The 22,074-nt window shown below is 54.6% G+C and overlaps 1 protein-coding gene across 5 annotated transcripts in view; it reads right to left on the bottom strand.

The window, feature by feature from the left end:
* The window catches only part of PAPLN (papilin, proteoglycan like sulfated glycoprotein), a 40,136-nt gene extending 27,337 nt beyond the window's left edge, over positions 1 to 12,799 (bottom strand). Inside the window, exons 1-5 of one of the 5 annotated variants that reach the window (XM_050798678.1) lie at positions 12,741 to 12,799; positions 7,800 to 7,859; positions 3,006 to 3,121; positions 2,091 to 2,151; positions 1,599 to 1,701 (exon numbers count right to left, since the gene is read on the bottom strand). In XM_050798678.1, the coding sequence (XP_050654635.1) occupies positions 1,599 to 1,701; positions 2,091 to 2,151; positions 3,006 to 3,121; positions 7,800 to 7,853 (334 nt within the window). In that variant the 5' untranslated portion in view covers positions 7,854 to 7,859; positions 12,741 to 12,799. Of the gene's footprint in view, positions 1 to 1,598; positions 1,702 to 2,090; positions 2,152 to 3,005; positions 3,122 to 7,799; positions 8,101 to 11,109; positions 11,197 to 12,193; positions 12,287 to 12,740 lie in introns of those variants that run through there. The other 4 variants (XM_050798677.1, XM_050798676.1, XM_050798679.1 and 1 more) reach the window with 4 other exon arrangements.
* Between the last annotated feature and the right edge of the window lie 9,275 nt (positions 12,800 to 22,074).

The raw sequence follows: 22,074 nt of genomic DNA on the forward strand, positions 1-22,074 counted from the left end.
ACTCAAATTATTCTTGACATGTGTCCACTTCAGGATCCAGAGGGAATATTGAAAGCTAGAGTCCCACTGGGCCACGCCCGCAGCCATGATCCCCACCACACACACACACACACACACAGGATATGAGACTCCCACTGGGCCACGCCCACAGCCACGATCCCCACCACACACACACACACACACACAGAGGATATGAGACTCCCACTGGGCCACGCCCACAGCCACGATCCCCATCTCACACACACACACACACACACACACACACAGGATATAAGACTCCCACTGGGCCACAGTCACAATCCCCACAACACACACACACACCCACCCACACATGCACAGGATACGAGTGCTCATTGATCTGGAATTCAGAGTGCCACGGGGTCTCCAGAGGTCACGCGCAGCAAGCAGGGAAAACGAACACTCAGAAGACCTGTCTTGAGGAATCTTCTGATTCATCTAAAATGCTTAATGACATACATGTTGGTGCTTACGTTGGGTGTTTTTTTCCTGAACTGTATTTATCTAAAAAGTAATGACTTATACCCTCCTCAGAGGTACTCAGACCATCTCCTCTGGCCCCCGGATCCTTGGTAAATGAAGTCTTGGTGTACCAAGTCCCTTCCAGCCCCTCCTGCAGGATGACCGGGGGGCACCACTCCTACCGCTCCTGGGGCTTCCCACATCCTTCTCTGTGTGACAGGAGGAACGCTTCCCATAGCAGACTGAGCAAAAACAGGGCTCAAAATGGTATAGACACACCATAGCTCCGTTTGAAAATATACACACATAAGGGGAGAAAGGATGGAAAGACCTCAAAATAGCTGCCATTGTGTTGCCACGGGCATGCGCTGGGGGGAGCGGGGGTGACTGGTGATTGATTCATTATGGGTTGATCGATGGGGTATTTGACAAATGCTGGCTCTGGCAGCACATATACTAAAATTGGAATGATACAGGGATTAGCACAGCCCCTGACCCCTGAGGAGGTATGGTGTGCAAATTCATGAAGCATTCCATATTTTTTTTTAAAAAATTATCTGGGAGGCTGAGGTGGAAGGATTGACTGAGCTTGGGAGTTCGAGGCTGCCCAGCTGACACTGCACTGCTGCACTCAAGCCTGGGCGAGAGCCTATCTTAAAAAAAAAAAAAAGAAAAGAAAGAAAGGAAAGGAAGAACAGGAGAGAAAGAGAGAATGAGAGAAAGAAAAAAAGAAAAGAACAAAAAGAAAAAAAAGAAAAAGTAAGACCTCTTGTTCTGTCACGAGGGACCTCTGCAGACCCTCTCCTCCCCAAAGGTGGGTCCTGTGGTCTAGAAGATTCCCTGTACATTGCGAGCCACCCCGCCCAGTAAAAAAAAAATTGGCCGGGTACAGTGGCTCCCGCCTGCAATCCCAGCACTCTGGGAGGTCGCTGCGGGCGGATCCCTTGAGCCGAGGAGTTCAAGACCAGCCTGGGCAACACAGCGAGACTGTCTCTAATATACGTGTGTGTGTATATATACATATATATGAAAACGCCTCTATAATACGGCAATAGGAACTGTGGCATCAATGTATGGATACAAGAGGCCCTCGAGAGAGGGGTCCCGGCCGCGCTCACCGCCGTAGTAGGGCAGCCACCGGTACCGCCGCCCCTGGAACTCAGCTCCGTCGAACTCCGCGCACTGCTCGGCCCGGAAGTCCCGGGCGCCATCGGGGCAGCTCTGCGGGGCAGAGGGGAAGTTGGGGTCCAGGAGGCGGAGTCCGAGGTCCGCCCACCTCCCTCCCCGCCCTGTCCCCGCCGCCCGCCCCAGCCCAGGGAGCCCAGGAATCTCCCTCGCCTGCCCCGAGCCGCTGGAGGTGGAGTCTGCCCCCCAGACCCCCGGACTCCTGTGCGCGCCCCTCCATGGTGCTCTAGGCTGTGGAAGACAAGGCCAGTCCCCGGGGGCAGGGTGAGGAACGGGCTCCCACGCAGCCCTACTGTGGATTGGCAGGAGGACCCCAGGCTGGGCCAACCGGGCAGCCCCCGGCCAGAGGCGGGCATCCCTGTGGGGACGTCGGCCGGGAGGGGTTGGGGTAGCTGGTGCCCTCGCCCGCACCCCGTGGGCTTTACCTCAGTGCGACAAGAGCGGTGGCTCCGGGCGGGGCCCACGCAGCTGGCGCCTCCATCTCTCCTGCGGGACCAGAGCACCGGGAGGACCCGGACCGAGACCCAACGTCCCCACCCCCGTGCTGGGGCTCCCTGCAGGCCCCAACTTCTGCAGGGCTCTCCAGTGGGAGCAGCAAGGTGAGAGGGCCGACCCCTGGCGGGGCGTGAGCGACCGGTGTTGGTACTTGGGAGAAGCGGGACTCAGAGCCCTACCCGCCCTGTAATTTGAATTTAAGGCGGGACCACTCCACTGCCTCTTACGGCAGATTCCCAGAGAAGACTCTGCATGAGATGTAATACCTGCGTGAGATGTAATACCCACCCGCCTGGCACAGCCATCCTGCGATCTAAGCAGGACATCAGTATAAGGCTTTTAGGATCATTCCTGGTCTCTCATTCCTCCTCACATAGGGTTCTCAGGAACAACCCCTATACTGGGACAGAGGCACCTCACTACCCCTTCTGTACCCCACCTTCTCCACTGACCCTGCCAGAGTGCAGCACACACAGCAAGCACTTAATAAATCGCTTGAAATGGGGAACATCTATACTTGGCAAAGAAGCCACAGGAATTGGGAATTGCCGGTTGAAGATTGTTTACTGGTTCCACCAAAATTGACTGCACCTGCCATAGGGCAGGCAAGTGCAGCATCAGGAGCTGGAGACCAGGGGCAGCAGGCAGCACCTGTGCTCCAGCTCAGAGTGGAAGGCCCTGGGAAATGGTTTGATTTCCTGTGCTGAACTGATGCTGCTTCCAGAATGAATCTGCTGCTTGGTGGGTTCTGCTGATGTGGCCAGTGCTAGCCTAGGCCGTGACTGCCTAGCCTACCACCCAGAAGCTCCTGCTTTAACAAGCCGGGCCATTTTCGTCTCTCCTACCTCTGGGAGTAGCAGGGGCGCTCCCGGAAACTGACGCCCCCTCCACAGGTCCGGGTGCAGGGGCTCCACTGGCCCCAGGGTCCCCAGGTGTCACTCTGCCGCCTCACCTTGGGAGCCTGCAGAAGACAGGACCATGTATCAGCAGTGGCCACTCAGAGCCTGAGCCCAGAGGCCCCTCCAAAGGATGCTCCGCCTAAAAACACTCCCTCACCCATCAAGGAGCCTGGGATTCTCCCTTCCAGGGCCCACCTTTAGGACTCAGCAACACCGCCGGGCACCCCAAAACATATTCCTTTTCAGAATTAGCCTGCTTTCCTCATAAGCAGCTGAAAGCCAGGCCTGGAGGGCAGGAGCAGGAGCAGCTGGGAAGGGTTTGGAGTTTCAGGGACCACTGCGGGGAGGAACCCTACAGCCAGGGGCAGTTTGAGGGTCCAGGCATTTGTGGGTTAACTGTGATGTAGGGGACGGGGCCCTAAAAGAAAATAAAGGGAAGCAGCATGGGGGGGATCCTGCTAATCTGGCAGAGACTCCCAGGGGTACCCCAATATTCATCCCCTCTACCCATTGTGAGAGAACCCTTGAAAACTTGACTCAGCTGGGTACCTGGCTGCCCAAAATTAAAAAAAAAAACACTTTCTAGACTTCCTGCAGCTAACTGTGGCTACATCACTTAGTTCTCATCAGTAAGATGTAAATACAAGTGTTGGGCAGCTGCTGCTAGTAATCTCCTTAAGAGAGAGGCTGCATGAGCCTTTGTCCTTTTCTCCTTCCTCCTGTACTCTTTCAGGCTGTCTGGAAAGCAGATGTGATGGCTGGAGTTGGAGCAGCCTTTTAGACTGTGAGGTAACTTGGAAATAGAGGCTTCAAACAGTGAAGCAAAGATAGAAAGACTCTAGAGCCTGGAGGATTTTGTGCAACAGAATAGCCCCAGACTTCTGACCCCTGGGTATTTATATGAGAGAGGAATCATGTCTGTCTTATTGAAGAACTGCTATTTGAGACTCTACACAGGATTATAATCCTAGCAGATACATTTTCCCACCAGAAAGACTGGACCTCTTGTAGCTGGCATCAGGAATCCACATGCCACACACACATTATCTCATTTCATCCTCACAACAACCCAACAGAGGCCATTGCATGAATAAGAAAAGTGAGGCAGAGAGAGGAAGCCACAGAGGAAGAAGTGGGCACAGGAGCCGGCCAGTCTCACTACAGGCCTCTGCTCCCCTGCTGGGGCTGTGCCCCCACCCACTTGGGGGAATCAAATGAGACGCTAGATGATTCCCTGCAGGGTTGGACAGGGATTAGATGTAACTTCACAATTTTGCCAGGAGGCATACGGTGTACATGCAAACATTTGCTGGAAGGGGACTTTCTTTTAGGGTATCACCAGAAAAGGCTCTCAAGGAAATCAGAGAAAGAGCTCAGTGGTCACATAGAAAAGCGGCTGGGCGCAGTGGCTCACTCCTATAATCCCAGCACTTTGGTCTCAAAAAAAGAAAAGCAGGCTCTTCCTTTCATGGTGATCCCTAAGCAGCTTCGCTGGATCTCAGGTGAGGAAGGAGGTTTACTCATCTCTGGTGCCAAACATCTAGTTATCCTTGTCTTATAACAAAACCCAGAACCCTGAGGCAGAACCAGCCATGCACAGACCACGCTAAGCTTGCCGAACCACACACACCAGCAAGAAGGACGGGCTGGCCGGATGAAAGGTCTTAGCTTTCACTTTGTAAAATCATCTACTCCTTCAAGTCTAACTTGAACACAAATCTCTAAGCTTTCGAAACCTGTGAGCCAAAACATCAAAGTGTTCTCTCAATGAAAGTTAAACTGAAATTTACTTGGATCAAGTTTCTGTTTCACAAGGAAGATGCTGAGTGTTGAGCGTGAAGGATGACGTTCCAGAGACAGCCTGCGGCCCCAGCTGGGATTCCAGCACCCGCCCCCCACGCACAGCCTCAGCCCACATTTTAAGTATTCAGGAGACGTCTTCAGGGGTGGCTGCTTTCTTAGCTGCTGGCCTGGGCCTGGTTGTCAATTACCCTCTGACCAAGGCCTGTTTGGATGTCTGTCTTGGCTCCTTGGCACAGCAGCCAGCAAAATCCACCCTTCCCCGGAGCTGGGCTGGACATACTGGTGTGGCCAAGGCAACGAGGGGTACCCCTGCAATGGAGCCACCGCCTGGCCATGAGGATAAGGCGGGGGCAGGACTGGTCTGAACAAGGGCCCCCTAAGAGACATGCTGTTTCCAGAATGCCCTCTTGCCTCCTGTGCCCAGCCCCCGTGAGGCAGGTGTCCACTAGCCAAGAGCCCTAGTCCATCCGTCCCATTCTAGAACCGTGCTCTGTCCACGCACTCCACACTGTCTCTCCAAGGAAGGAAAGCACCTTCAGCCACAGGCAGCATGAGCACACTGTTGCTCTGTAATTACCCAAACCATGAACTGCCCGACGTGGTGTGAAGCCAGAATGAGCTGATCCAGCCAGCCTCACCTGGGGCCTGCCCTCACCTGTCTCATGCTGCTCTAGGCGCCCCGCCCATGCCTCCTTCAACTCCCACCTGGAGCCACTCAGGGGTCCCCTTTCCTGCTGCACTGTTTCCAGGGGAATCAAGTGCCCAATGTGCGTGTGTGTGTGAGAGACAGAATGCATGCACACCTGCGTGCAGGTGGGAACAGAGGCTGAGGCCCAGGAGCACGCAGGCCACCGCCTTTATTCATCTGCTCATTCTGTTCAGGCTGACCGTTGGCAGCATAGGTGATCCAGAGAAGGTGCTCGGACTGAGTGGCTCCTGTCCCAGCCACGGAGGGAGGCAGTGGAGCTGTGAGCGGGGCCACACCCCTGCAGAGTCACAGACGGCAGGGAGAGAAGAATTATCCGCCCAGGCTGCACCCAGCCCCATCTGAGACTCACACTAGGAGGAGGCGGCAGCCGGATGAGGCTACTCAGCGCAGCCTTAAGGGAGAAAAGGTTTAAGAGAACCAAGGGCACTTTGGAAACCTTGATTTGTTTCATCTGCATGAAAACCTCTGGGGTGGGCATTATTACCCCCAAATTAGAGCCGTCTAAGGCTTGATTATTTGCCTACGGTCATGCAGCTGTCAAGGTGGCTCTGGGATTTAATCCTGGGGCCTAGACACTGTCCTGGTGCCCCCTCCACCTGGGCTTTGGCCTTCATGCAGCTGGGCCACCAGCACGTGCTGAACGACCTGAGAGTGGCATTTAGGAAGCAAGGTTCATGGGGTGGCAGAGGGGACCGCGGGTAGCTGGCAGGTGGTCGAGAGGACATGAAAAAGGCTAGCTCTGGCCCACCCTCCGCTCCAGCTGTGGCATATGTTGGGTTCACGGGCTCTTGAAGTGCCCAGTCCCATCTATGGGACCCACTTCTAGTGGGAGAAGTGCCCACTGCCATCTGTCCTGCCTGCCCCACACAGCCCTGCAGAGGAGTCCTTCTTAGCCTCCACCCACAGACGCCAGACGTGGCATTTCCCCCTGAACTCCTCAAGGCAGAAAACAGTTTGGGTCCTTTCTCAGGGATCCTTCCTCTCTCACCTCCGACCTGCCTCACACAGGGGTGGGCAGGGCTGTGGCTCACCCTGGGAGATTTCTCCTGGGGCAGGACAGGGCCCAGCTGACTCTGCGGCTTCTATTCTGCCAGGCACCGAGCCAGGGCAGTACCCAGCTCTGCAGACCCTCTCCTCCCCAAAGATGGGGCCTGTGGTCTAGAAGATTCCTTGTACATCCTCAAGACCCAGGGACCTTCTCCAGAGAGCCCTGGCCTTTGGGCCCCTGTTAATGAAACAGCAACTCTGACCACCAGCCAGCTTCCTGTGTCCACTGTCTTAATTCGCAGTCTAATACGGTAGTCACTAGCCGCATGTGACTGTTTAAATTAATTATGGCCAGGCGCGGTGGCACACGCCTGGAGTCCCAGCTACAGTCTAATACGGTAGTCACTAGCCGCATGTGACTGTTTAAATTAATTATGGCCAGGCGCGGTGGCACACGCCTGGAGTCCCAGCTACCTGGGAGGCTGAAGCAGAAGAATTGCTTGAACCCAGGAGGTGGAGGTTACAGTGAGCGGAAATCATGCCAGTACACTCCAGCCTAGGTGACAGAGTGAGACTCTGTCTCAAAAATAAGTATTTTAAAAATTTAAAAATAAATTAAATTAAAGTCAAGTAAAATTAAAACTCACTTCACCCACTTTCAAGTGTTCAATGGACCGAGGGGCTACCTATTGGACAGCAGAGAAACAGGACATTTCCGCCATCTCAGAAGGTTCCATAGGACAGCCCTGCCCTAGGTGCTACCCTAAGGGGAAAGCAAATGACTGGCACCCCAAACCTCTAGGCCCAAACACCCCAGCTTAGGGGAAACTGTGGCTCCAGGCAGAAGACAGGTGTCTGGTGGGATGGGCCACCCAGCCCTGCACCTTGACTGGTTCCAGCATTGCCCCCACCTGTCCTTCCACCTTGGAAAACCACCTGGGGGAGGGGGTTCTGCAGCACTGGCGGGGACTCCATGGAGTGCTCCCACCACCTTCTGAAGGAGGGAAGCCCTGAGAAGGTGCCATTCCTACAAACTGCGCCCTGCAGCCTGACGGGCCGTTCTGAGCACCCTGGCCAGCCGGCTTCAAGGGCCCAGCCCTTTCTGAGGGAGCTCAGCGGCGCGGGCTCGCCTCATCCCAGCCCATCGTCCCTTTTCTGGGGACGCTGCCTGCGGGTCCGCGCGTCCCCGTCCCCGCCTCCCCTGCAGGGTCTTCCCGGGGACCGGGCAGGGCCGCACTCACCGAGGACCCGGGCGCTGGAGCCAGCAGCAGCGGCAGGAGCAGGAGCAGCCGCATCTCAGCCTGCAGGAGACGCAGCGGGTTAGAGCGGCCCGGGGCTCCAGCAGCTGTCCTGGGGGCGGGCGCGAGTGTGTGGGCGCGTCGCTCCCTGTGGCCCACAAGTGACCAGGAGACCCGCAACGGGACCGCCGGGCGCGCCTCGGTGCACCGCAGAGAACACAGCGTGCGGGCGCCCCGCCGGACAGCTCAACATGTGAGCGAGAAACGAACGGCCCATCCGCAACTGGCAGAAGTTCAAGAACAACTTGTTTCAGGGTTCCAGAGGGATAAAAAAAGAGAGAGCAATTAAAAATACTTCTATGTGGTTGAAAAACAAGGAGTTCAGAATCCGAGTAATTAGACTCACTATTTTAATTCAGCAAGATTCCTTTCAAAAAAGCTATTACATCAGATGTTTAAAAACTCCTAATATAGGCTAAAAAAAAAATCAAGTCTCTGAAGACACTTTGAAAACTCAAATGTTCTAAAAATGTTAATTGTATCCCATTTAAAACCCAGGCCAGCATTTCTCTGCACAGGGAAGATCCATAAGCAGCCTCCATAACCAGCATGTGTATGCAGTGCAGTGTGTGCGCCGTGCAGTGTGTGGTGCAGCATGTGCGCCGTGCAGTGTGTGGTGCAGTGTGTACAGTGCAGTGTGTGGTGCAGTGTGTGCGCCGTGCAGTGTGTGGTGCAGCGTGTGCGCCGTGCAGTGTGTGGTGCAGTGTGTACAGTGCAGTGTGTGGTGCAGTGTGTGCACCGTGCAGTGTGTGGTGCGTGTGCGCCATGCAGTGTGTGGTGCAGCGTGTGTGCAGTGCAGTGTGTGGTGCAGCGTGTGTACAGTGCAGTGTGTGGTGCAGCATTACAGTGCAGTGTGTGGTGCAGCGTGTGCGCCGAGCAGTGTGTGGTGCAGCGGGTGTACAGTGCAGTGTGTGGTGCAGTGTGTGTACAGTGCAGTGTGTGGTGCAGCGTGTGCGCCGTGCAGTGTGTGGTGCAGCGTGTGTACAGTGCAGTGTGTGGTGCAGCATGTGTACAGTGCAGTGTGTGGTGCAGCGTGTGTACAGTGCAGTGTGTGGTGCAGTGTGTGTACAGTGCAGTGTGTGGTGCAGCGTGTGCGCTGTGCAGTGTGTGGTGCAGCATGTGTACAGTGCAGTGTGTGGTGCAGCATGTGTACAGTGCAGTGTGTGGTGCAGCGTGTGTACAGTGCAGTGTGTGGTGCAGCGTGTGCGCTGTGCAGTGTGTGGTGCAGCATGTGTACAGTGCAGTGTGTGGTGCAGTGTGTGTGCCGTGCAGTGTGTGGTGCAGTGTGTACAGTGCAGTGTGTGGTGCAGCGTGTGTACAGTGCAGTGTGTGGTGCAGCGTGTGCGCTGTGCAGTGTGTGGTGCAGCGTGTGTACAGTGCAGTGTGTGGTGCAGCGTGTGTACAGTGCAGTGTGTGGTGCAGCGTGTGTACAGTGCAGTGTGTGGTGCAGTGTGTGTGCCGTGCAGTGTGTGGTGCAGTGTGTACAGTGCAGTGTGTGGTGCAGCGTGTGCACAGTGCAGTGTGTGGTGCAGCGTGTGCGCCGTGCAGTGTGTGGTGCAGCGTGTGCGCCGTGCAGTGTGTGGTGCAGCGTGTGCGCCGTGCAGTGTGTGGTGCAGCGTGTGCGCCGTGCAGTGTGTGGTGCAGCGTGTGCGCCCTGAAGGTGCAGTGTAGTGTGCAGTACAGTGTAGTGTGTGCTCAGGGCAGTGTGCAGTGCAGTGTGTGTGGAGTGTCTGTGGTTGGATGTGTGCGTGCATGGAATGTGCATGTGCAGTGTGCAGGGCGGGTCTATGTGCAGTCTGGTGTGTACTATTTGGTGCAGGTGTCCAGTCTGTATACACACTGTGCAGTGTGTATGTGTACATACATGTCACTGTATCGCAGAATGACATAAGCAATGTGCTCCATTCAGTGCAAAACATTAAAACAAGTACCAGCGTGTAGATTTGAACTTTAAAATCTGTAATTCTACCCATGTTCCAATTTTTTAAGGTATAAAATGACTTCTGCTTACAAGGATAAAACACAGCATACAGAAGCCAAGCTCAGCAGAAATGTAACCTGGCACATTGAACAATGTACACACTCGTTAATTTGGCACAGTGAGTCATTGAGTCATTATTCTTGTGGTCAAGTTCGAGATTCCTGGGGTTGGAGGGTGAGGGAGGGGAGTTGCTGCCAGGGCCCTGCCTCTGGTCTGTCGGGGGTAGTTCCCAGAGCAGGAGCCCCCTGCTAGGGCTAGGCTAGGCCTGCTAGGGCGGGCGAGGCTGAGGAAAATACGGGGGAAAGAAGAATTTTACTTGTAATTACTCAGAACACCACTGCCTCCGCTGCAATTGCACTGAACTCCAAGCCCGTATCTGCCATTCCAAAGTCTGAAAAGTTCAGTTTTTTCGGTTCATTTGGTGGCAAACAACCCCTTCGACTCCAAGACCAGTCCGGGGTCTGGTCACGGAGCTGCTCCGAGGGCCGTGGAACCTCGACCTCTCCTGCCGCCCGAGGGCAAGGGCCAGGTGGTCCCGGGCACGCAGGGTGGGCGCCCTCAACGTGATGTTCCTGGGGAACGCGTCTGCCTTGGGCTAGGGCCGCAGGCGGCGGCCAGCACACAAGGGCGCAGAGGGCGGGAAGGCGGGTGGCCGCCGACCGAGCCTCCCCCTGCACGGTCCCCAGCCGACTCGGGGACCGCCGCAGTCCGCAGACGCCCGTCCCCGTGGTCCCCGCGCACGGCCCTCCTCTGCATCGGTCCCGCCCTGACCAGGCACCCCGCGTCCCCACCCCAGGAACTTGCCGCGCACCCCCGAGGCGGCGAGGCGCGGTTCCCACGGGAGGCCCGGGATGGCCGCGCAGGTGCCGGCAGCCGCAGGGGCTCCCGGACCCTCCAGGCCCGCGGCCCGGTGGCACCTCCCGGGAGGGGCGCGCAGTCTCCAGGGCCTCGCCTTCACCACGCACCCGGAGCGGCGTCCGCATGAAGGAAGGAAGGTCCCATCGGGCGGAGGGTGGGCGCCGGGGCCGCCCGGCACCAGCTCCCTGGCTCCCGGCATTTCCTTCCCTCCCGGCCGGAGGCGCGCGGTGCCGCGCGATGACCCTGCGCCCACCTCGGGAGAGCGAGCCGGGGCGGGGTCTCCTCTGCGGACCCCCACTTTCTCCGACACTCCAGTCGCCCGTGAGCCAGGCAAGCAAATTCCTACAGAAGCCCCGGGGTGCGCCGCCCCCGCCTCTGGTCGCCCGCGGGCTTCCAGTCCCTCCGCCTCCCTACCTGTCTTCGCGGGCGCCGGGAGGCCGCACCCAGGGCCGCTCCGTCGGTGCCCGCCCAGGCCCAAGCCTGCGAGGTCGGCCGGCCGGCAAGGAACGCCCGCAGGGGTGGGACTTTCTCTCTCCGCCGCTGCCTGGCCTCATCCTCCACCCCGCCCGGTCTCCCTTACCCACCTCCAATCCCCGTGGGAGGACAGAGCCCTTGGGAGAGGCCCTCGTGGTGACTGGTGTTGCCCGGGGCCTCCACACGCTTGGGTCTGTGCCAAGGCTTGGCTAATCCTCCACTCTGGTCACCCTATCTGTCCTGTCTTGGGTCAGCGCCAGTCGCCTCTCCAATCCCATTTCCCCTTGCCCAACCCTTCTAGCTTTGCCCTATCCGCTCCTCTTCATGCCGACCCTACACACAACACACCTCTGTGTCCAGCCACTTTCCTTCTCCTCCACCCCTGGACCCTATTCTTCAGCCACAACTGAGTTTCTCCACACACACTGCTGTTACCCATCTCCCGGCACCTTTTCTCACTCAGCATGCACCCTCCCAATCCCCTCTACCTCTCAAACCCCTACTCAGCCCTCAAAACCTTGGTCAAATGTCCCTTTCCTTCCTTTCTTCTTTCTTTCCCTCCCTCACTTCCTTCCTCTTTTCTTTCTACTTTCCTCCCTCCCTTTCTTTTCTTTTTTTTTTTTTTTGTTTTTGAGATGGAGTCTCGCTCTGTCGCCCAGGCTGGAGTGCAGTGGTGCTATCTGGGCTCACTGCAAGCTCCGCCTCCCGAGTTCAGCCTCAGCCTCCTGAGCAGCTGGGACTACAGTCGCCCGCCACCACGCCTGGCGAATATTTTTGTATTTTCAGTAGAGATAGGGTTTCACTATGTTGGCCAGACTGGTCTCCAACTCCTGACTTCAGGTGATCCGCGCACCTCAGCCTCCCAAAGTGCTGGGATTACAGAAGTCAGCCATCGCGCCCAGCCGCCTTCTTTTTTTAAATAGAAACAGGTCTCGCCATTTTGCCCAACCTGGTCTCGAACTCCTGAGCTCAAGCAGTCTTCCCACCGTGGCCTCTCAAAGTGCCACTGTGCCCAGCATGTCACCTGCTTTCGAAGCCATCTCCACACCACACCAGGCCGATGGGGTGCATGTCCTGCCCCCTTGGTTTCTGTCCCTGTTGCTGTGGTTTGCTCAGCTGTGAATCCTGGAGGTCAGGGCCTGCCACGCAGCCCAACCGCCTGTGCCAGGGCACTCATTAGCATCAAGGCAGGGGCTCAACATGTGATCAACTTAATTTGTTTTCCTGGTTGTCCTTTTTCACAACCAAGACACTCTTTGCCTGCCATTCCCTTTTTGAAACTGGAATTCACTCATCTTTAGAAACTGGTCCTGGGCAGGAGGGAGGTTGGGGGAAGTTGGGGAGAGGTTGAGGTGGGGTGGCGAAGGCTGATCCCCTTCCCCACGCTCTCCTGCCTTCAGCCCCTTGCTGGCCCTGCCGCTTCTCCCTTGGCCTCATTTGGGCAAAGAGAAGTCACCAGTGGGAAGCTCAGCCCCGCTTCAGCCCCCCGATTCCTGCAGCTCCCTGTTTGGACAAAATGCTTATTAAAACATGGCCAGTTTAAATCAGTTTAAATCAGGCACATTTCTTACCTATCAATGAAGACAGGAGGAGCAGCAGCTGTAGCAGGGCCCCTGGAGGGTTGTGTGAATTCTTAAGCAAAGATAAAGCTTGGCAGAGAAAGGGGAGTGGAATCACGCAGCCTCTCTAAAAAGGAAAAGCACTTCTTCCATTCAACAAGCCCGGCTCCCTGCCCCCACCAGCTGGGACTTTTCTGAGCTTGGTCAAAGGTCCTCTGTCAAGTGGGAGGAAAATGCTTCTCCCGCTGCAGGGTGGGGGAATCTGAGGCCCAAGGAGCTCACTTTCCTGCTGTGTCCCTGCTTTTCCTATGATCCTTTCTTCTCAGACACCCAGGGCTGTGATTACTTACACCTCACCCCAGCTGCAAAGAGGATCCTGAGGTTGGGAGGCAGAACCCACACGCAGTGGTAAGGGGCTGTGTTAGACCCACCAGCCAGGCCCTACCAATTACTGGCTTGGGCGGGAATTTCTCTTTAAGCCTCATTTCTCCTCTGCCTACCTCACAGAGATGTGGTGAACAGAACTGATGCATTACAATAGGGTGGTTTAGAAAGAATAGTCCAGGAAAAAGTGTAAGACCTTCCTTCCCATTGTCAAGTCCCCTCTGCACTGGCCCTGTGCCACTCACTGGCTGCACCTGAGACCCCCTTGCCTTGGGGGTTTGGGGAAGCCTGGGGCAGAGGCAGACCTGCACTGGAAGGCTGCTCTGCTTCTCATTGTATGTGCACTTGGGCAGGTCAGGTCACCTCCTTAAGCCACAACTTGCTCACTTGAGACTCATACAGCAGGTGGTGGAGTGGGGAACTTCCTACTTCCATAAAATTCCTACTAGATGCTGAATAAAAGTTCTGATCTGGGCGCAGTGGCTCATGCCTGGAATCCTAACACTTTGAGAGGCTGAGGAGGGAGGATTGCTTAAGTCCAGGAGTTCATAACTAGCCAGGGCAACACGGTGAGACCCCCCCATCTCTACAACGTTTTTTTAATTAGCCAGGTATATGGTGGCAGTTGCCTGCAGTCCAAGCTAGGGGTCACCAATCCCCAGGCCGTGGACGGGTACCTGTCCATGGCCTATTAGGAACGGGCACACAGCAGGAGGTGAGCAAGCATTACCGCCTGAGCTCCGCCTCCTGTCAGATCAGTGGCAGCATTAGATTTTCCACAGGGGCATGAACCCTATTGTGACCTACTCATGCAAGGCTTCTAGTTTGTGTGCTCCTTATGAGAATCTAATGCCTGATGATCTGAACAGAATGAGGCTTTAGACTGTAACAGTTTCATCCTGAAACCATCCCACCCCGCCCCCAGATCTGAAAAAATTATCTACCATAAAACTGGTCCCTGGTGCCAAAAAGGTTGGGGAATGCTGGCCAAGCTACTTGGGAGGCTGAGGCAGAAGGATCAATTGAGCCTGGGATGTCGAGGCTGCAGTGAGCTATGATTGCATCACTGAACTCCAGCCTGGGCAGCAGAGGGAGACCCTGTCTCTAAAAAATTTTTTGTTAAATTTCTCTGTCCCACGCTTCCCCTATGTGTATCCTCAGTTCTCTACATTTTCATCATCTCTGCAGATTGCAGATCTAAGGATGAGGCTAAGAAAGAAGTGGCCAGATCTCTTTGTGTGGTTGGGTTGGGATGGAAGGCTGGAGAGAAGAAAGAGGGCAAAATGCCAAGAGCCTCCAGGCTCCCAGGATTCACCTCCTCCAGGAAGCTCCCTGTACATCTGCCTCTGTGCTCCCACTGGTGCCGGGCTTTGCCCTAGCACTTTCTTTCTTTTTTTTTTTTTTTTTGAGACGGAGTCTCGCTCTATCTCCCAGGCTGGAGTGCAGTGGCCGGATCTCAGCTCACTGCAAGCTCCGCCTCCCGGGTTTACGCCATTCTCCTGCCTCAGCCTCCCGAGTAGCTGGGACTACAGGCGCCCGCCACCTCGCCCGGCTAGTTTTTTTTTTTTTTTTTTGTATTTTTTAGTAGAGTCGGGGTTTCACCGTGTCAGCCAGGATGGTCTTGATCTCCTGACCTCGTGATCCACCCGTCTCGGCCTCCCAAAGTGCTGGGATTATAGGCTTGAGCCACTGCGCCCGGCCTGCCCTAGCACTTTCAAACTACTGCAGTGATACAGTTGTTTCTCTTTCTCTCTCATAATTGTGAACATTGCAAGGGCAGAGATCCATTTTCATGTTATACCCTGTACCAGAGGTTCGTGGCGGGCCTGAAGGTTTGCCTCAGGAAAGGGGCTATGAGAAGTGTAGCTGGTGACCAGCCTCCAGTGGCTGCACTCAGCCCCATACCACATTCTGAAGGCTCCCCCTGCACCTCCTCCTCCCCACAGTTTAACTTCACAGACGCTCCCCTGTAGATCTCTCACACATGGAGTCCCATCTCGGCCTCGGCCTCAGAGGGCCTGAACCAACCCTCGGGGTTCTTGGTTGCACACCACACAAAAAGACTGAGTCAGCTTAATCAGGAGAGTTGCTTAGAGGAGGGGCGCTGGGAGATTGCAGATTGAAAGGAGGGCTGAAGAATCAGGCATGGGCATGGGCCGAACCCCTGACAATGTCCTAGTTGTGGTCCAGGAGCAGTTCCAGTCAGGATCTATGTTGCCCTTTGGCTGCACGCCAAACTCGTGTCACCACCACTTTTAGGCAATGCTGACACATGCCATCCCTAGAAGAAACCCTGAAGGGTCCTCGTAGACTCACCCCCCACAGGAACATGCCTGTACCCTGATGGCCAGGACCTGAGAAACAAGAATTGGCAGGGTCCCCAGGTGGAAGTTCAGATGGCAGCTGCCCCAAAAAACGCATGTCCACCAGGACAGGGTATTTGTTGAACTCCCATTGAACTGAATTTAGAGGATGTTGCTTCCCTCTTCCTTCATTTGGAGGTTGTTCATCCAAATATCTGAGTGCCTACGCCGTGCTAGAAGCTGGGAGAGACTTGTCCAGTGGTGGCAACCATTTACGCTTCAGCTCGCTGCAGGAGGCAGCACTGCTCTGCAGGTGGATTCCTTCTCAGTGTTTGGTGTAGGTGCTCCCACCATGGCTATTTTCAAGCTACCAAGACGTGGAGTTGGGAAGAGATGCAATCACCTCTCTCAGGCGTGGGCTCCAGCATACTAGGTCTGCTCTCAGGGAATTTACAGTCTAGTGGGGACTTGCATTCTAGTGCTGTGTGTGTCAGTTTAGATTAAACTGAATTTTACAATCAGAGTATTCAAACATTTTTACTATAAAAGTCATAGAACCGATGCCACAGCCCACTAGGAATCCAAAAGGAAAAAAGACAACACACTCCACATCTGAGGCTGTCTGCGTTTATTTCTCTAACTTCTCCCCGCCCCCCAATACATATATTCACTTCCCTTAATACAGTCATTCAAATGCTGGGAACAGCGGGAAGGTGAGGGTCAAAACTCCACTCCGTGCTGTGCTTCTAGATGCCACCTCAACCTTCCTTTCCCCATCACGTTGCCATATCCAAGTCAGCTCTTTGAAGCACCATGCCAGACCACCGGAGTGGGAATCCAGGGCTCAGCGTGTCTGACAAGTGGCTGTCAGGAGAGAAGCCACCTGGCCTTTGGAGGGGAGTTTTACCCTTAAAGCTGAGGCAGAAATACACAATAGCTCCTCCCACCCTTCCCGCAGACAAGAGGGCCATCCAGAGGGAAAGAACAGGAATTCCTGGGATGTTTCCTCAGTGACATCGGGCCCACGCTGACTCGGATCCTGGAAAGGGCACCGGGATGTGGGAGAGGCTGTGTGGAGGCAGGACAGCGCCTGGGGAAGGAGAGCAAAGACAGTGGGAAAGGAAGGGGCTTTCCAATGCTGATTCTGACTAGATCCCAGCCAGCAGCTCCAGCGGGCACAGCTCTCGTCCCCTCTGCCCACAGGGGAACACAAACTCTGACCACAGGGACCCCAACCACGGCCTCCTTTGGAGAAGCTGGTTGAGACATTAAGGGAGCTGCTGTGAGGAACCCACCCTCACTTCCCAAAGAGGAGAGCAGCTCCTGGCCCAGACCCCACAAAGGTCGGTGTAAGGCGTGGAGCCCGCTCAAGAGCACAGGCCTGGAGGGTGCGCCAGGCCTCGAAGCTCCAGGTGGGCACCCCAGCCTCCCAGGCAAGCCTGGTGTCCTGTGGCCGCGTGGTGGCCCCATGGATGGTTGCAGAGGGCAGCAAGTCCCTTTTCTCTTGTGACGGATCCTGTGAGCCAGGCTCCGTGGTCCCTGGTGCTGTCCCCGGGGGGCTGTCATGGAGAGGGGCCCTGGATTAGTAGCCCCAGAGGCCAGCAGTCAAAGCCGTTTAGATCCTTTCCCCTTGGTCTCGCCCTCCACCATGCTCCTGGGGGCACTTCTCATCTACCCTGTGGCTTCAGCCTCTGTACCTGAATGGTTCTCAGCCCAGACACTGAGAGACAGCCTGTGTCTCGGGCCAAAGACCTGGAAACAACCCAGAGGTCAGTGGGCCAGCACCTCGTAATCCGAAAACAAGATTTCCCTGAAGCTGAAGGGAGGGGAAATAACTTTTTTCTTTTTTTTTTTTGCAGTGCTTCTCTAGCTCTCATTTCTGTGGGGACCTGTTATCCTAGACCCCTGCTTTATAGTATAATGCCACGGAAAGATGTACAGACACAAAACTGGGTCTAAGCTCTTTATTTTTACAGCTTTCATATCACTGTAATTCTATATATCTAGGTCCCGATCCCTTATCAGAAACTCTTGGGGCCAAACGTGTTTCAGAATTGAGAATTTTCCAGGTTTTAGCAGTTACTAAACTGCATATTATATAATACTCCCAGCAGGTTGGAAGCCCTCTTTTCACGATCTTGGCTCACTGCAACCTCTGCCTCCTGGGTTCAAGCGATTCTCCCGCCTCAGCCTCCCCAGTAGCTGGGATTACAAACACACGTCACCATGCTCAGCTAATTTTTGTATTTTTAGTAGAGACAGGGTTGCACCATGTTGGCCAGGCTGGTCTCGAACTCCTGATCTCAGGTGATCTGCCCACCTTGGCCTCCCAAAGTTCTGGGATTACAGGCACGAGCCACTGTGCTTGGCCAGAAGCTCTCTCTCTTTTGTTTTGTTTTGTTTTTTGAGATGGAGTTTTGCTCTGTTGCCCAGTCTGGAGTACAATGGTGTGATCTTGGCTCACTGCAACCTCCACCTCCTGGGTTCAAGCGATTCTCCTGCCTCAGCCTCCCGAGTAGCTGGGACTATAGGCGCCTGCCACCATGCCTGGCTAATTATTTTGTATTTTTAGTAGAGACGGGATTTCACCATATTAGCCAGGATGGTCTCAATCTCCTGACCTCGTGATCCACCCACCTTAGCCTCCCAAAGTGCTGGGATTACAGGCGTGAGCCACCGCGCCCAGCCACAAGCCCTCTTTAATCCAAATCAACGAGCAAAACAACCACACATACACACTCATAGCTCTGCTGCAAAACACAAATGTCCTCCTAAAGGGCATAAATCAAGACTCTAAATGGCCTCGCAGCAGTTCAGTCAGGTGTTATGGACAAATTTATAAGAAACCTTTCAGTTTTCAGAGCTTTGTAAATTTTGTACATTAAACACAATATAACGCAGAGCAGATGGGATTCAGATGAGCAGCATTTGCGTGATGTGGTGGGCGGGGTGGCCTACTGCAATCACGGCCTGGTGGTGCCGTGAATGTGGCCCAAGCTTGGGGGCAGGGAATAGGGAGGCATGAAGCCTGGGCAGTCTTGGGTCTGCCACTCATTGGCTGTAACATCTCAGGCAAGCCAACCTTCCTGCATGGCAGTTTTCTCATTTTTTTTTTTTTTTTTTTTTTTTTTTTTTTTTTGAGACGGAGTCTCGCTCTGTCGCCCAGGCTGGAGTGCAGTGGCGGGATCTCAGCTCACTGCAAGCTCCGCCTCCCGGGTTCCCGCCATTCTCCTGTCTCAGCCTCCTGAGTAGCTGGGACTACAGGCGCCCGCCACCTCGCCTGGCTAGTTTTTTTTTTTTTGTATTTTTTAGTAGAGACGGGGTTTCACTGTGTTAGCCAGGATGGTCTCGATCTCCTGACCTAGTGATCCGCCCGTCTCGGCCTCCCAAAGTGCTGGGATTGGCAGTTTTCTCATTTTTAAAAGACAATAGATCGATGTAAATAAAAACAAATACAAAAACTGAAAATTCCCAGGAATCCACCACCCCTAACTCTGAGAACAAAGTGAGGCAGCAGAAAGCTGGAGGTGGCATACTCTCCGAAGGGGAGCGGCACACACCCGTGTCCACCAGGGCCTCCAGCACAGGCCTCCAGGCAGCACCGGCACTGAAAGGCAGACTGATGGGCTGTCCTGCTTGGCCAGAACTGGGAGCTGAGGCCTGGCTGGTCAATGTCTCTCGCACCAGGGCTTGTGACTTTAGGATCACAGGAAGACACTGAATAAATAAGACACAGCTCCTGGGAACATCAACTTTAAGATAAGGAGTGTGTATGGTGGTGTCAAATATTTTTGGTGATGGTTTATTATTATTTCTTTTTTGAGATGGAGTCTTGCTCTTATTGCCCAGGCTGGAGTGCAGTGGCACGATCTTGGCTCACTGCAACCTCCACCTCCCAGGTTCAAGTGATTCTCCTGCCTCAGCCTCCTGAGTAGCTGGGATTACAGGTGCCCGCCACCATGCCCAGCTAATTTTTGTACTTTTAGTACAGACGGGGTTTCACCATGTTCGCTAGGCTGGTCTCGAACTCCTGACCTCAGGTGATCTGCCCGCCTTGGCCTCCCAAAGTGCTGGGATTACAAGCGTGAGCCACCGTGCCCAGCCGTTTTTTTTTTTTTTTTTTTTTTTTTTTTTTTTTTTTTATCTAGGCTCATTGCAAGCTCCACCTCCCGGGCTCATGCCATTCTCCTGCCTCAGCCTCCAGAGTAGCTGGGACTACAGGTGCCCACCACCACGCCTGGATAATTTTTTCTATTTATTTATTTATTTATTTTTTTGAGACGGAGTCTCACTCTGTCACCCAGGCTGGAGTGCAGTGGCCAGATCTCAGCTCACTGCAAGCTCCGCCTCCCGGGCTTACGCCATTCTCCTGCCTCAGCCTCCCGAGTAGCTGGAACTACAGGCGCCCGCCACCTCACCCAGCTAGTTTTTTGTGTTTTTTGGTAGAGACGGGGTTTCACTGTGTTAGCCAGGATGGTCTCGATCTCCTGACCTTGTGATCCGCCCGTCTCAGCCTCCCAAAGTGCTGGGATTACAGGCTTGAGCCACCGCGCCTGGCCTTATTTTTTGTATTTTTAGTGGAGATGGAGCTTCACTGTGTTAGCCAGGATGGTCTCGATCTCCTGACCTCGTGATCTGCCCGCCTTGGCCTCCCAAAGTGCTGGGATTACAGGTATGAGCCACCGCGCCCGGCCTTTTTTTTTTTTTTTTAAAAAAAACACTAAAACACGTCTACAACAATACGCATGAACCTCAAGGACTTTACGCTAAGTGAAATAAGCCGGTCACAGAAGAATGAACAGAAGAAAACTTTTGGTTTTGGTAAAACTCCAGAGAACTCTCCACCTGAGGCTGCCACCTTGGACTGTGTCCACACCCCTCAGTGTTTCTGTTCTCTGTCACTTGAGCAGCTTTAGTGAGAAAGTTGAGAGAGGTTGTCAGACTGCATTCCCAAGGCCCACTGAGACGAAGATTCGGTTCCACAGAAACAGGTCCAGTGCCCCCCTGTCCTGGACAGTGCTGGGGGCGCAGCCTCTCCCACTTACCTGCGGGCAGAGATGCTGGGAGCGCTCCTCCTCCTCCTCTGTAAAATGGGGCTAACAGGCCCTACCCATAGGGTGGGGTGAGGACAGGAGACAATGCCTGTGATGGGCTTGGCATAGTGTCTGTGGCATATTAAGGGACACGCTCAAGGGACATTGGTTTTATGAGGCAGTACCTTCCTCTGGGGCTTTTCTTGGTTAAATGCGGGGTATTAACAACCGCACTACTCTTTATCTCCCCTGCATCCCATGTGGTGGCATTGACCCAGGACAAACCCATACATTTCTCCAGATGTCACAATCGTGACCTGGGGGAGGAATCCTGTTTGGATTCATCCTGACCACCATTTATAAATTCAGGTCTCCTGAGGGGATGAGGCTGGCTGACTTCGGCTCCGCACTTAATAGCACAACCTTGTAAATAGGGGCAAAAGCTGGTTAATGTTTGTTCTCACAACAATTCCCACACATCATTCTGCACGGACATCATTCTGCACGGAAATCCCCTCCGGTGGACCCCGCAGCCACCCCTACACTCCTTCATTGACTCACCATTTATTGAGCAACCACCAGGAGTTTCAGAAATGGGACAGCGCTCAAGTTCCCTGGAGGGTCAGGCAGCGGCAAGGTGGCCCCTCGGTCTGTATTTGCCATCATTAGCTCCCGTTACCAGGCTCAGAGGCATCAGGGTGACCCAGGCATTTCCCTTTGCCTGTCCAGGGAGCCAGAGTCTGCAGACAACGGCGGGGCTCGCTCTGAAAGCAACAGAGGCAAGGGAAGGCTCGGGAATGCCAAACCACAGGGAAATGAGAGAATCGGGTCCCCAGCCCCTCCCAGCCTGGGACGGAATCCTCGGGCAAAGCAATCTGGCAAGGAAGGAGCTTGGAGTGAGGAAAATGCGCTGGAGATGGGCCCTGTCCAGGGAGCGAGGAGTGGAGGGAGGGGCTGCGGGAACATCTGGGTTGGCCAAGCTCCCAGTGGGGAGATGGGGCCAGACTTGTCTCCAGCACTGGGGCGGGCCAGGGGGCCCTCCGCGGGGTGGCGAGGCCTCACCCTCTTCCTCACCGCCATGGAGCACTGCCAGGAAGAGATAGGGTAAAGGAGCCCATCAGTTGGCTGGCAGAGCAGCGGGGCCCCAGGCAGGGTCTTGGTGGCACTCCAACTCTGTCTCAGACTTGGAATGGGCCTCCCTTCACAGGAATGTTTACCAAAGTATGTTTTGACTTAAAAACAAAAATCAATTCATGCAATAATTACCAAATACTTGGAGCATCTTGGGGAACCGTGTTATTACATATCTTTAATGAGAAAAGTTACGTAATCACTTGTAACATGTCTATGCCTTTATCCATAGCGCAAGAGGGGAAAGAGGGAATTCTGGTCCTTGACAGTTGAGAAAACAGAGTCCCCAAAGGACGACCTGCCAGGTGTGGACAGGCAGAGAAGCCAGGTCCCTGTCTCCTCCCTCATGTGGGCTGCTCTGGCTCCGTCGCCATGGGCCCATCTGACACAATGGGGCACCCTGGCTCAGTGGGCAGCACCCTACATCGCCAGTGCAAACGGCCTGTGCCATCAACAGCACATTAACCCAGGCAGGCTGGCTTACTTTCAGGTCTG

This window comes from Macaca thibetana, chromosome 7 (assembly GCF_024542745.1).
Source record: "Macaca thibetana thibetana isolate TM-01 chromosome 7, ASM2454274v1, whole genome shotgun sequence".
In the NCBI taxonomy this organism is placed as follows: domain Eukaryota; kingdom Metazoa; phylum Chordata; class Mammalia; order Primates; family Cercopithecidae; genus Macaca; species Macaca thibetana.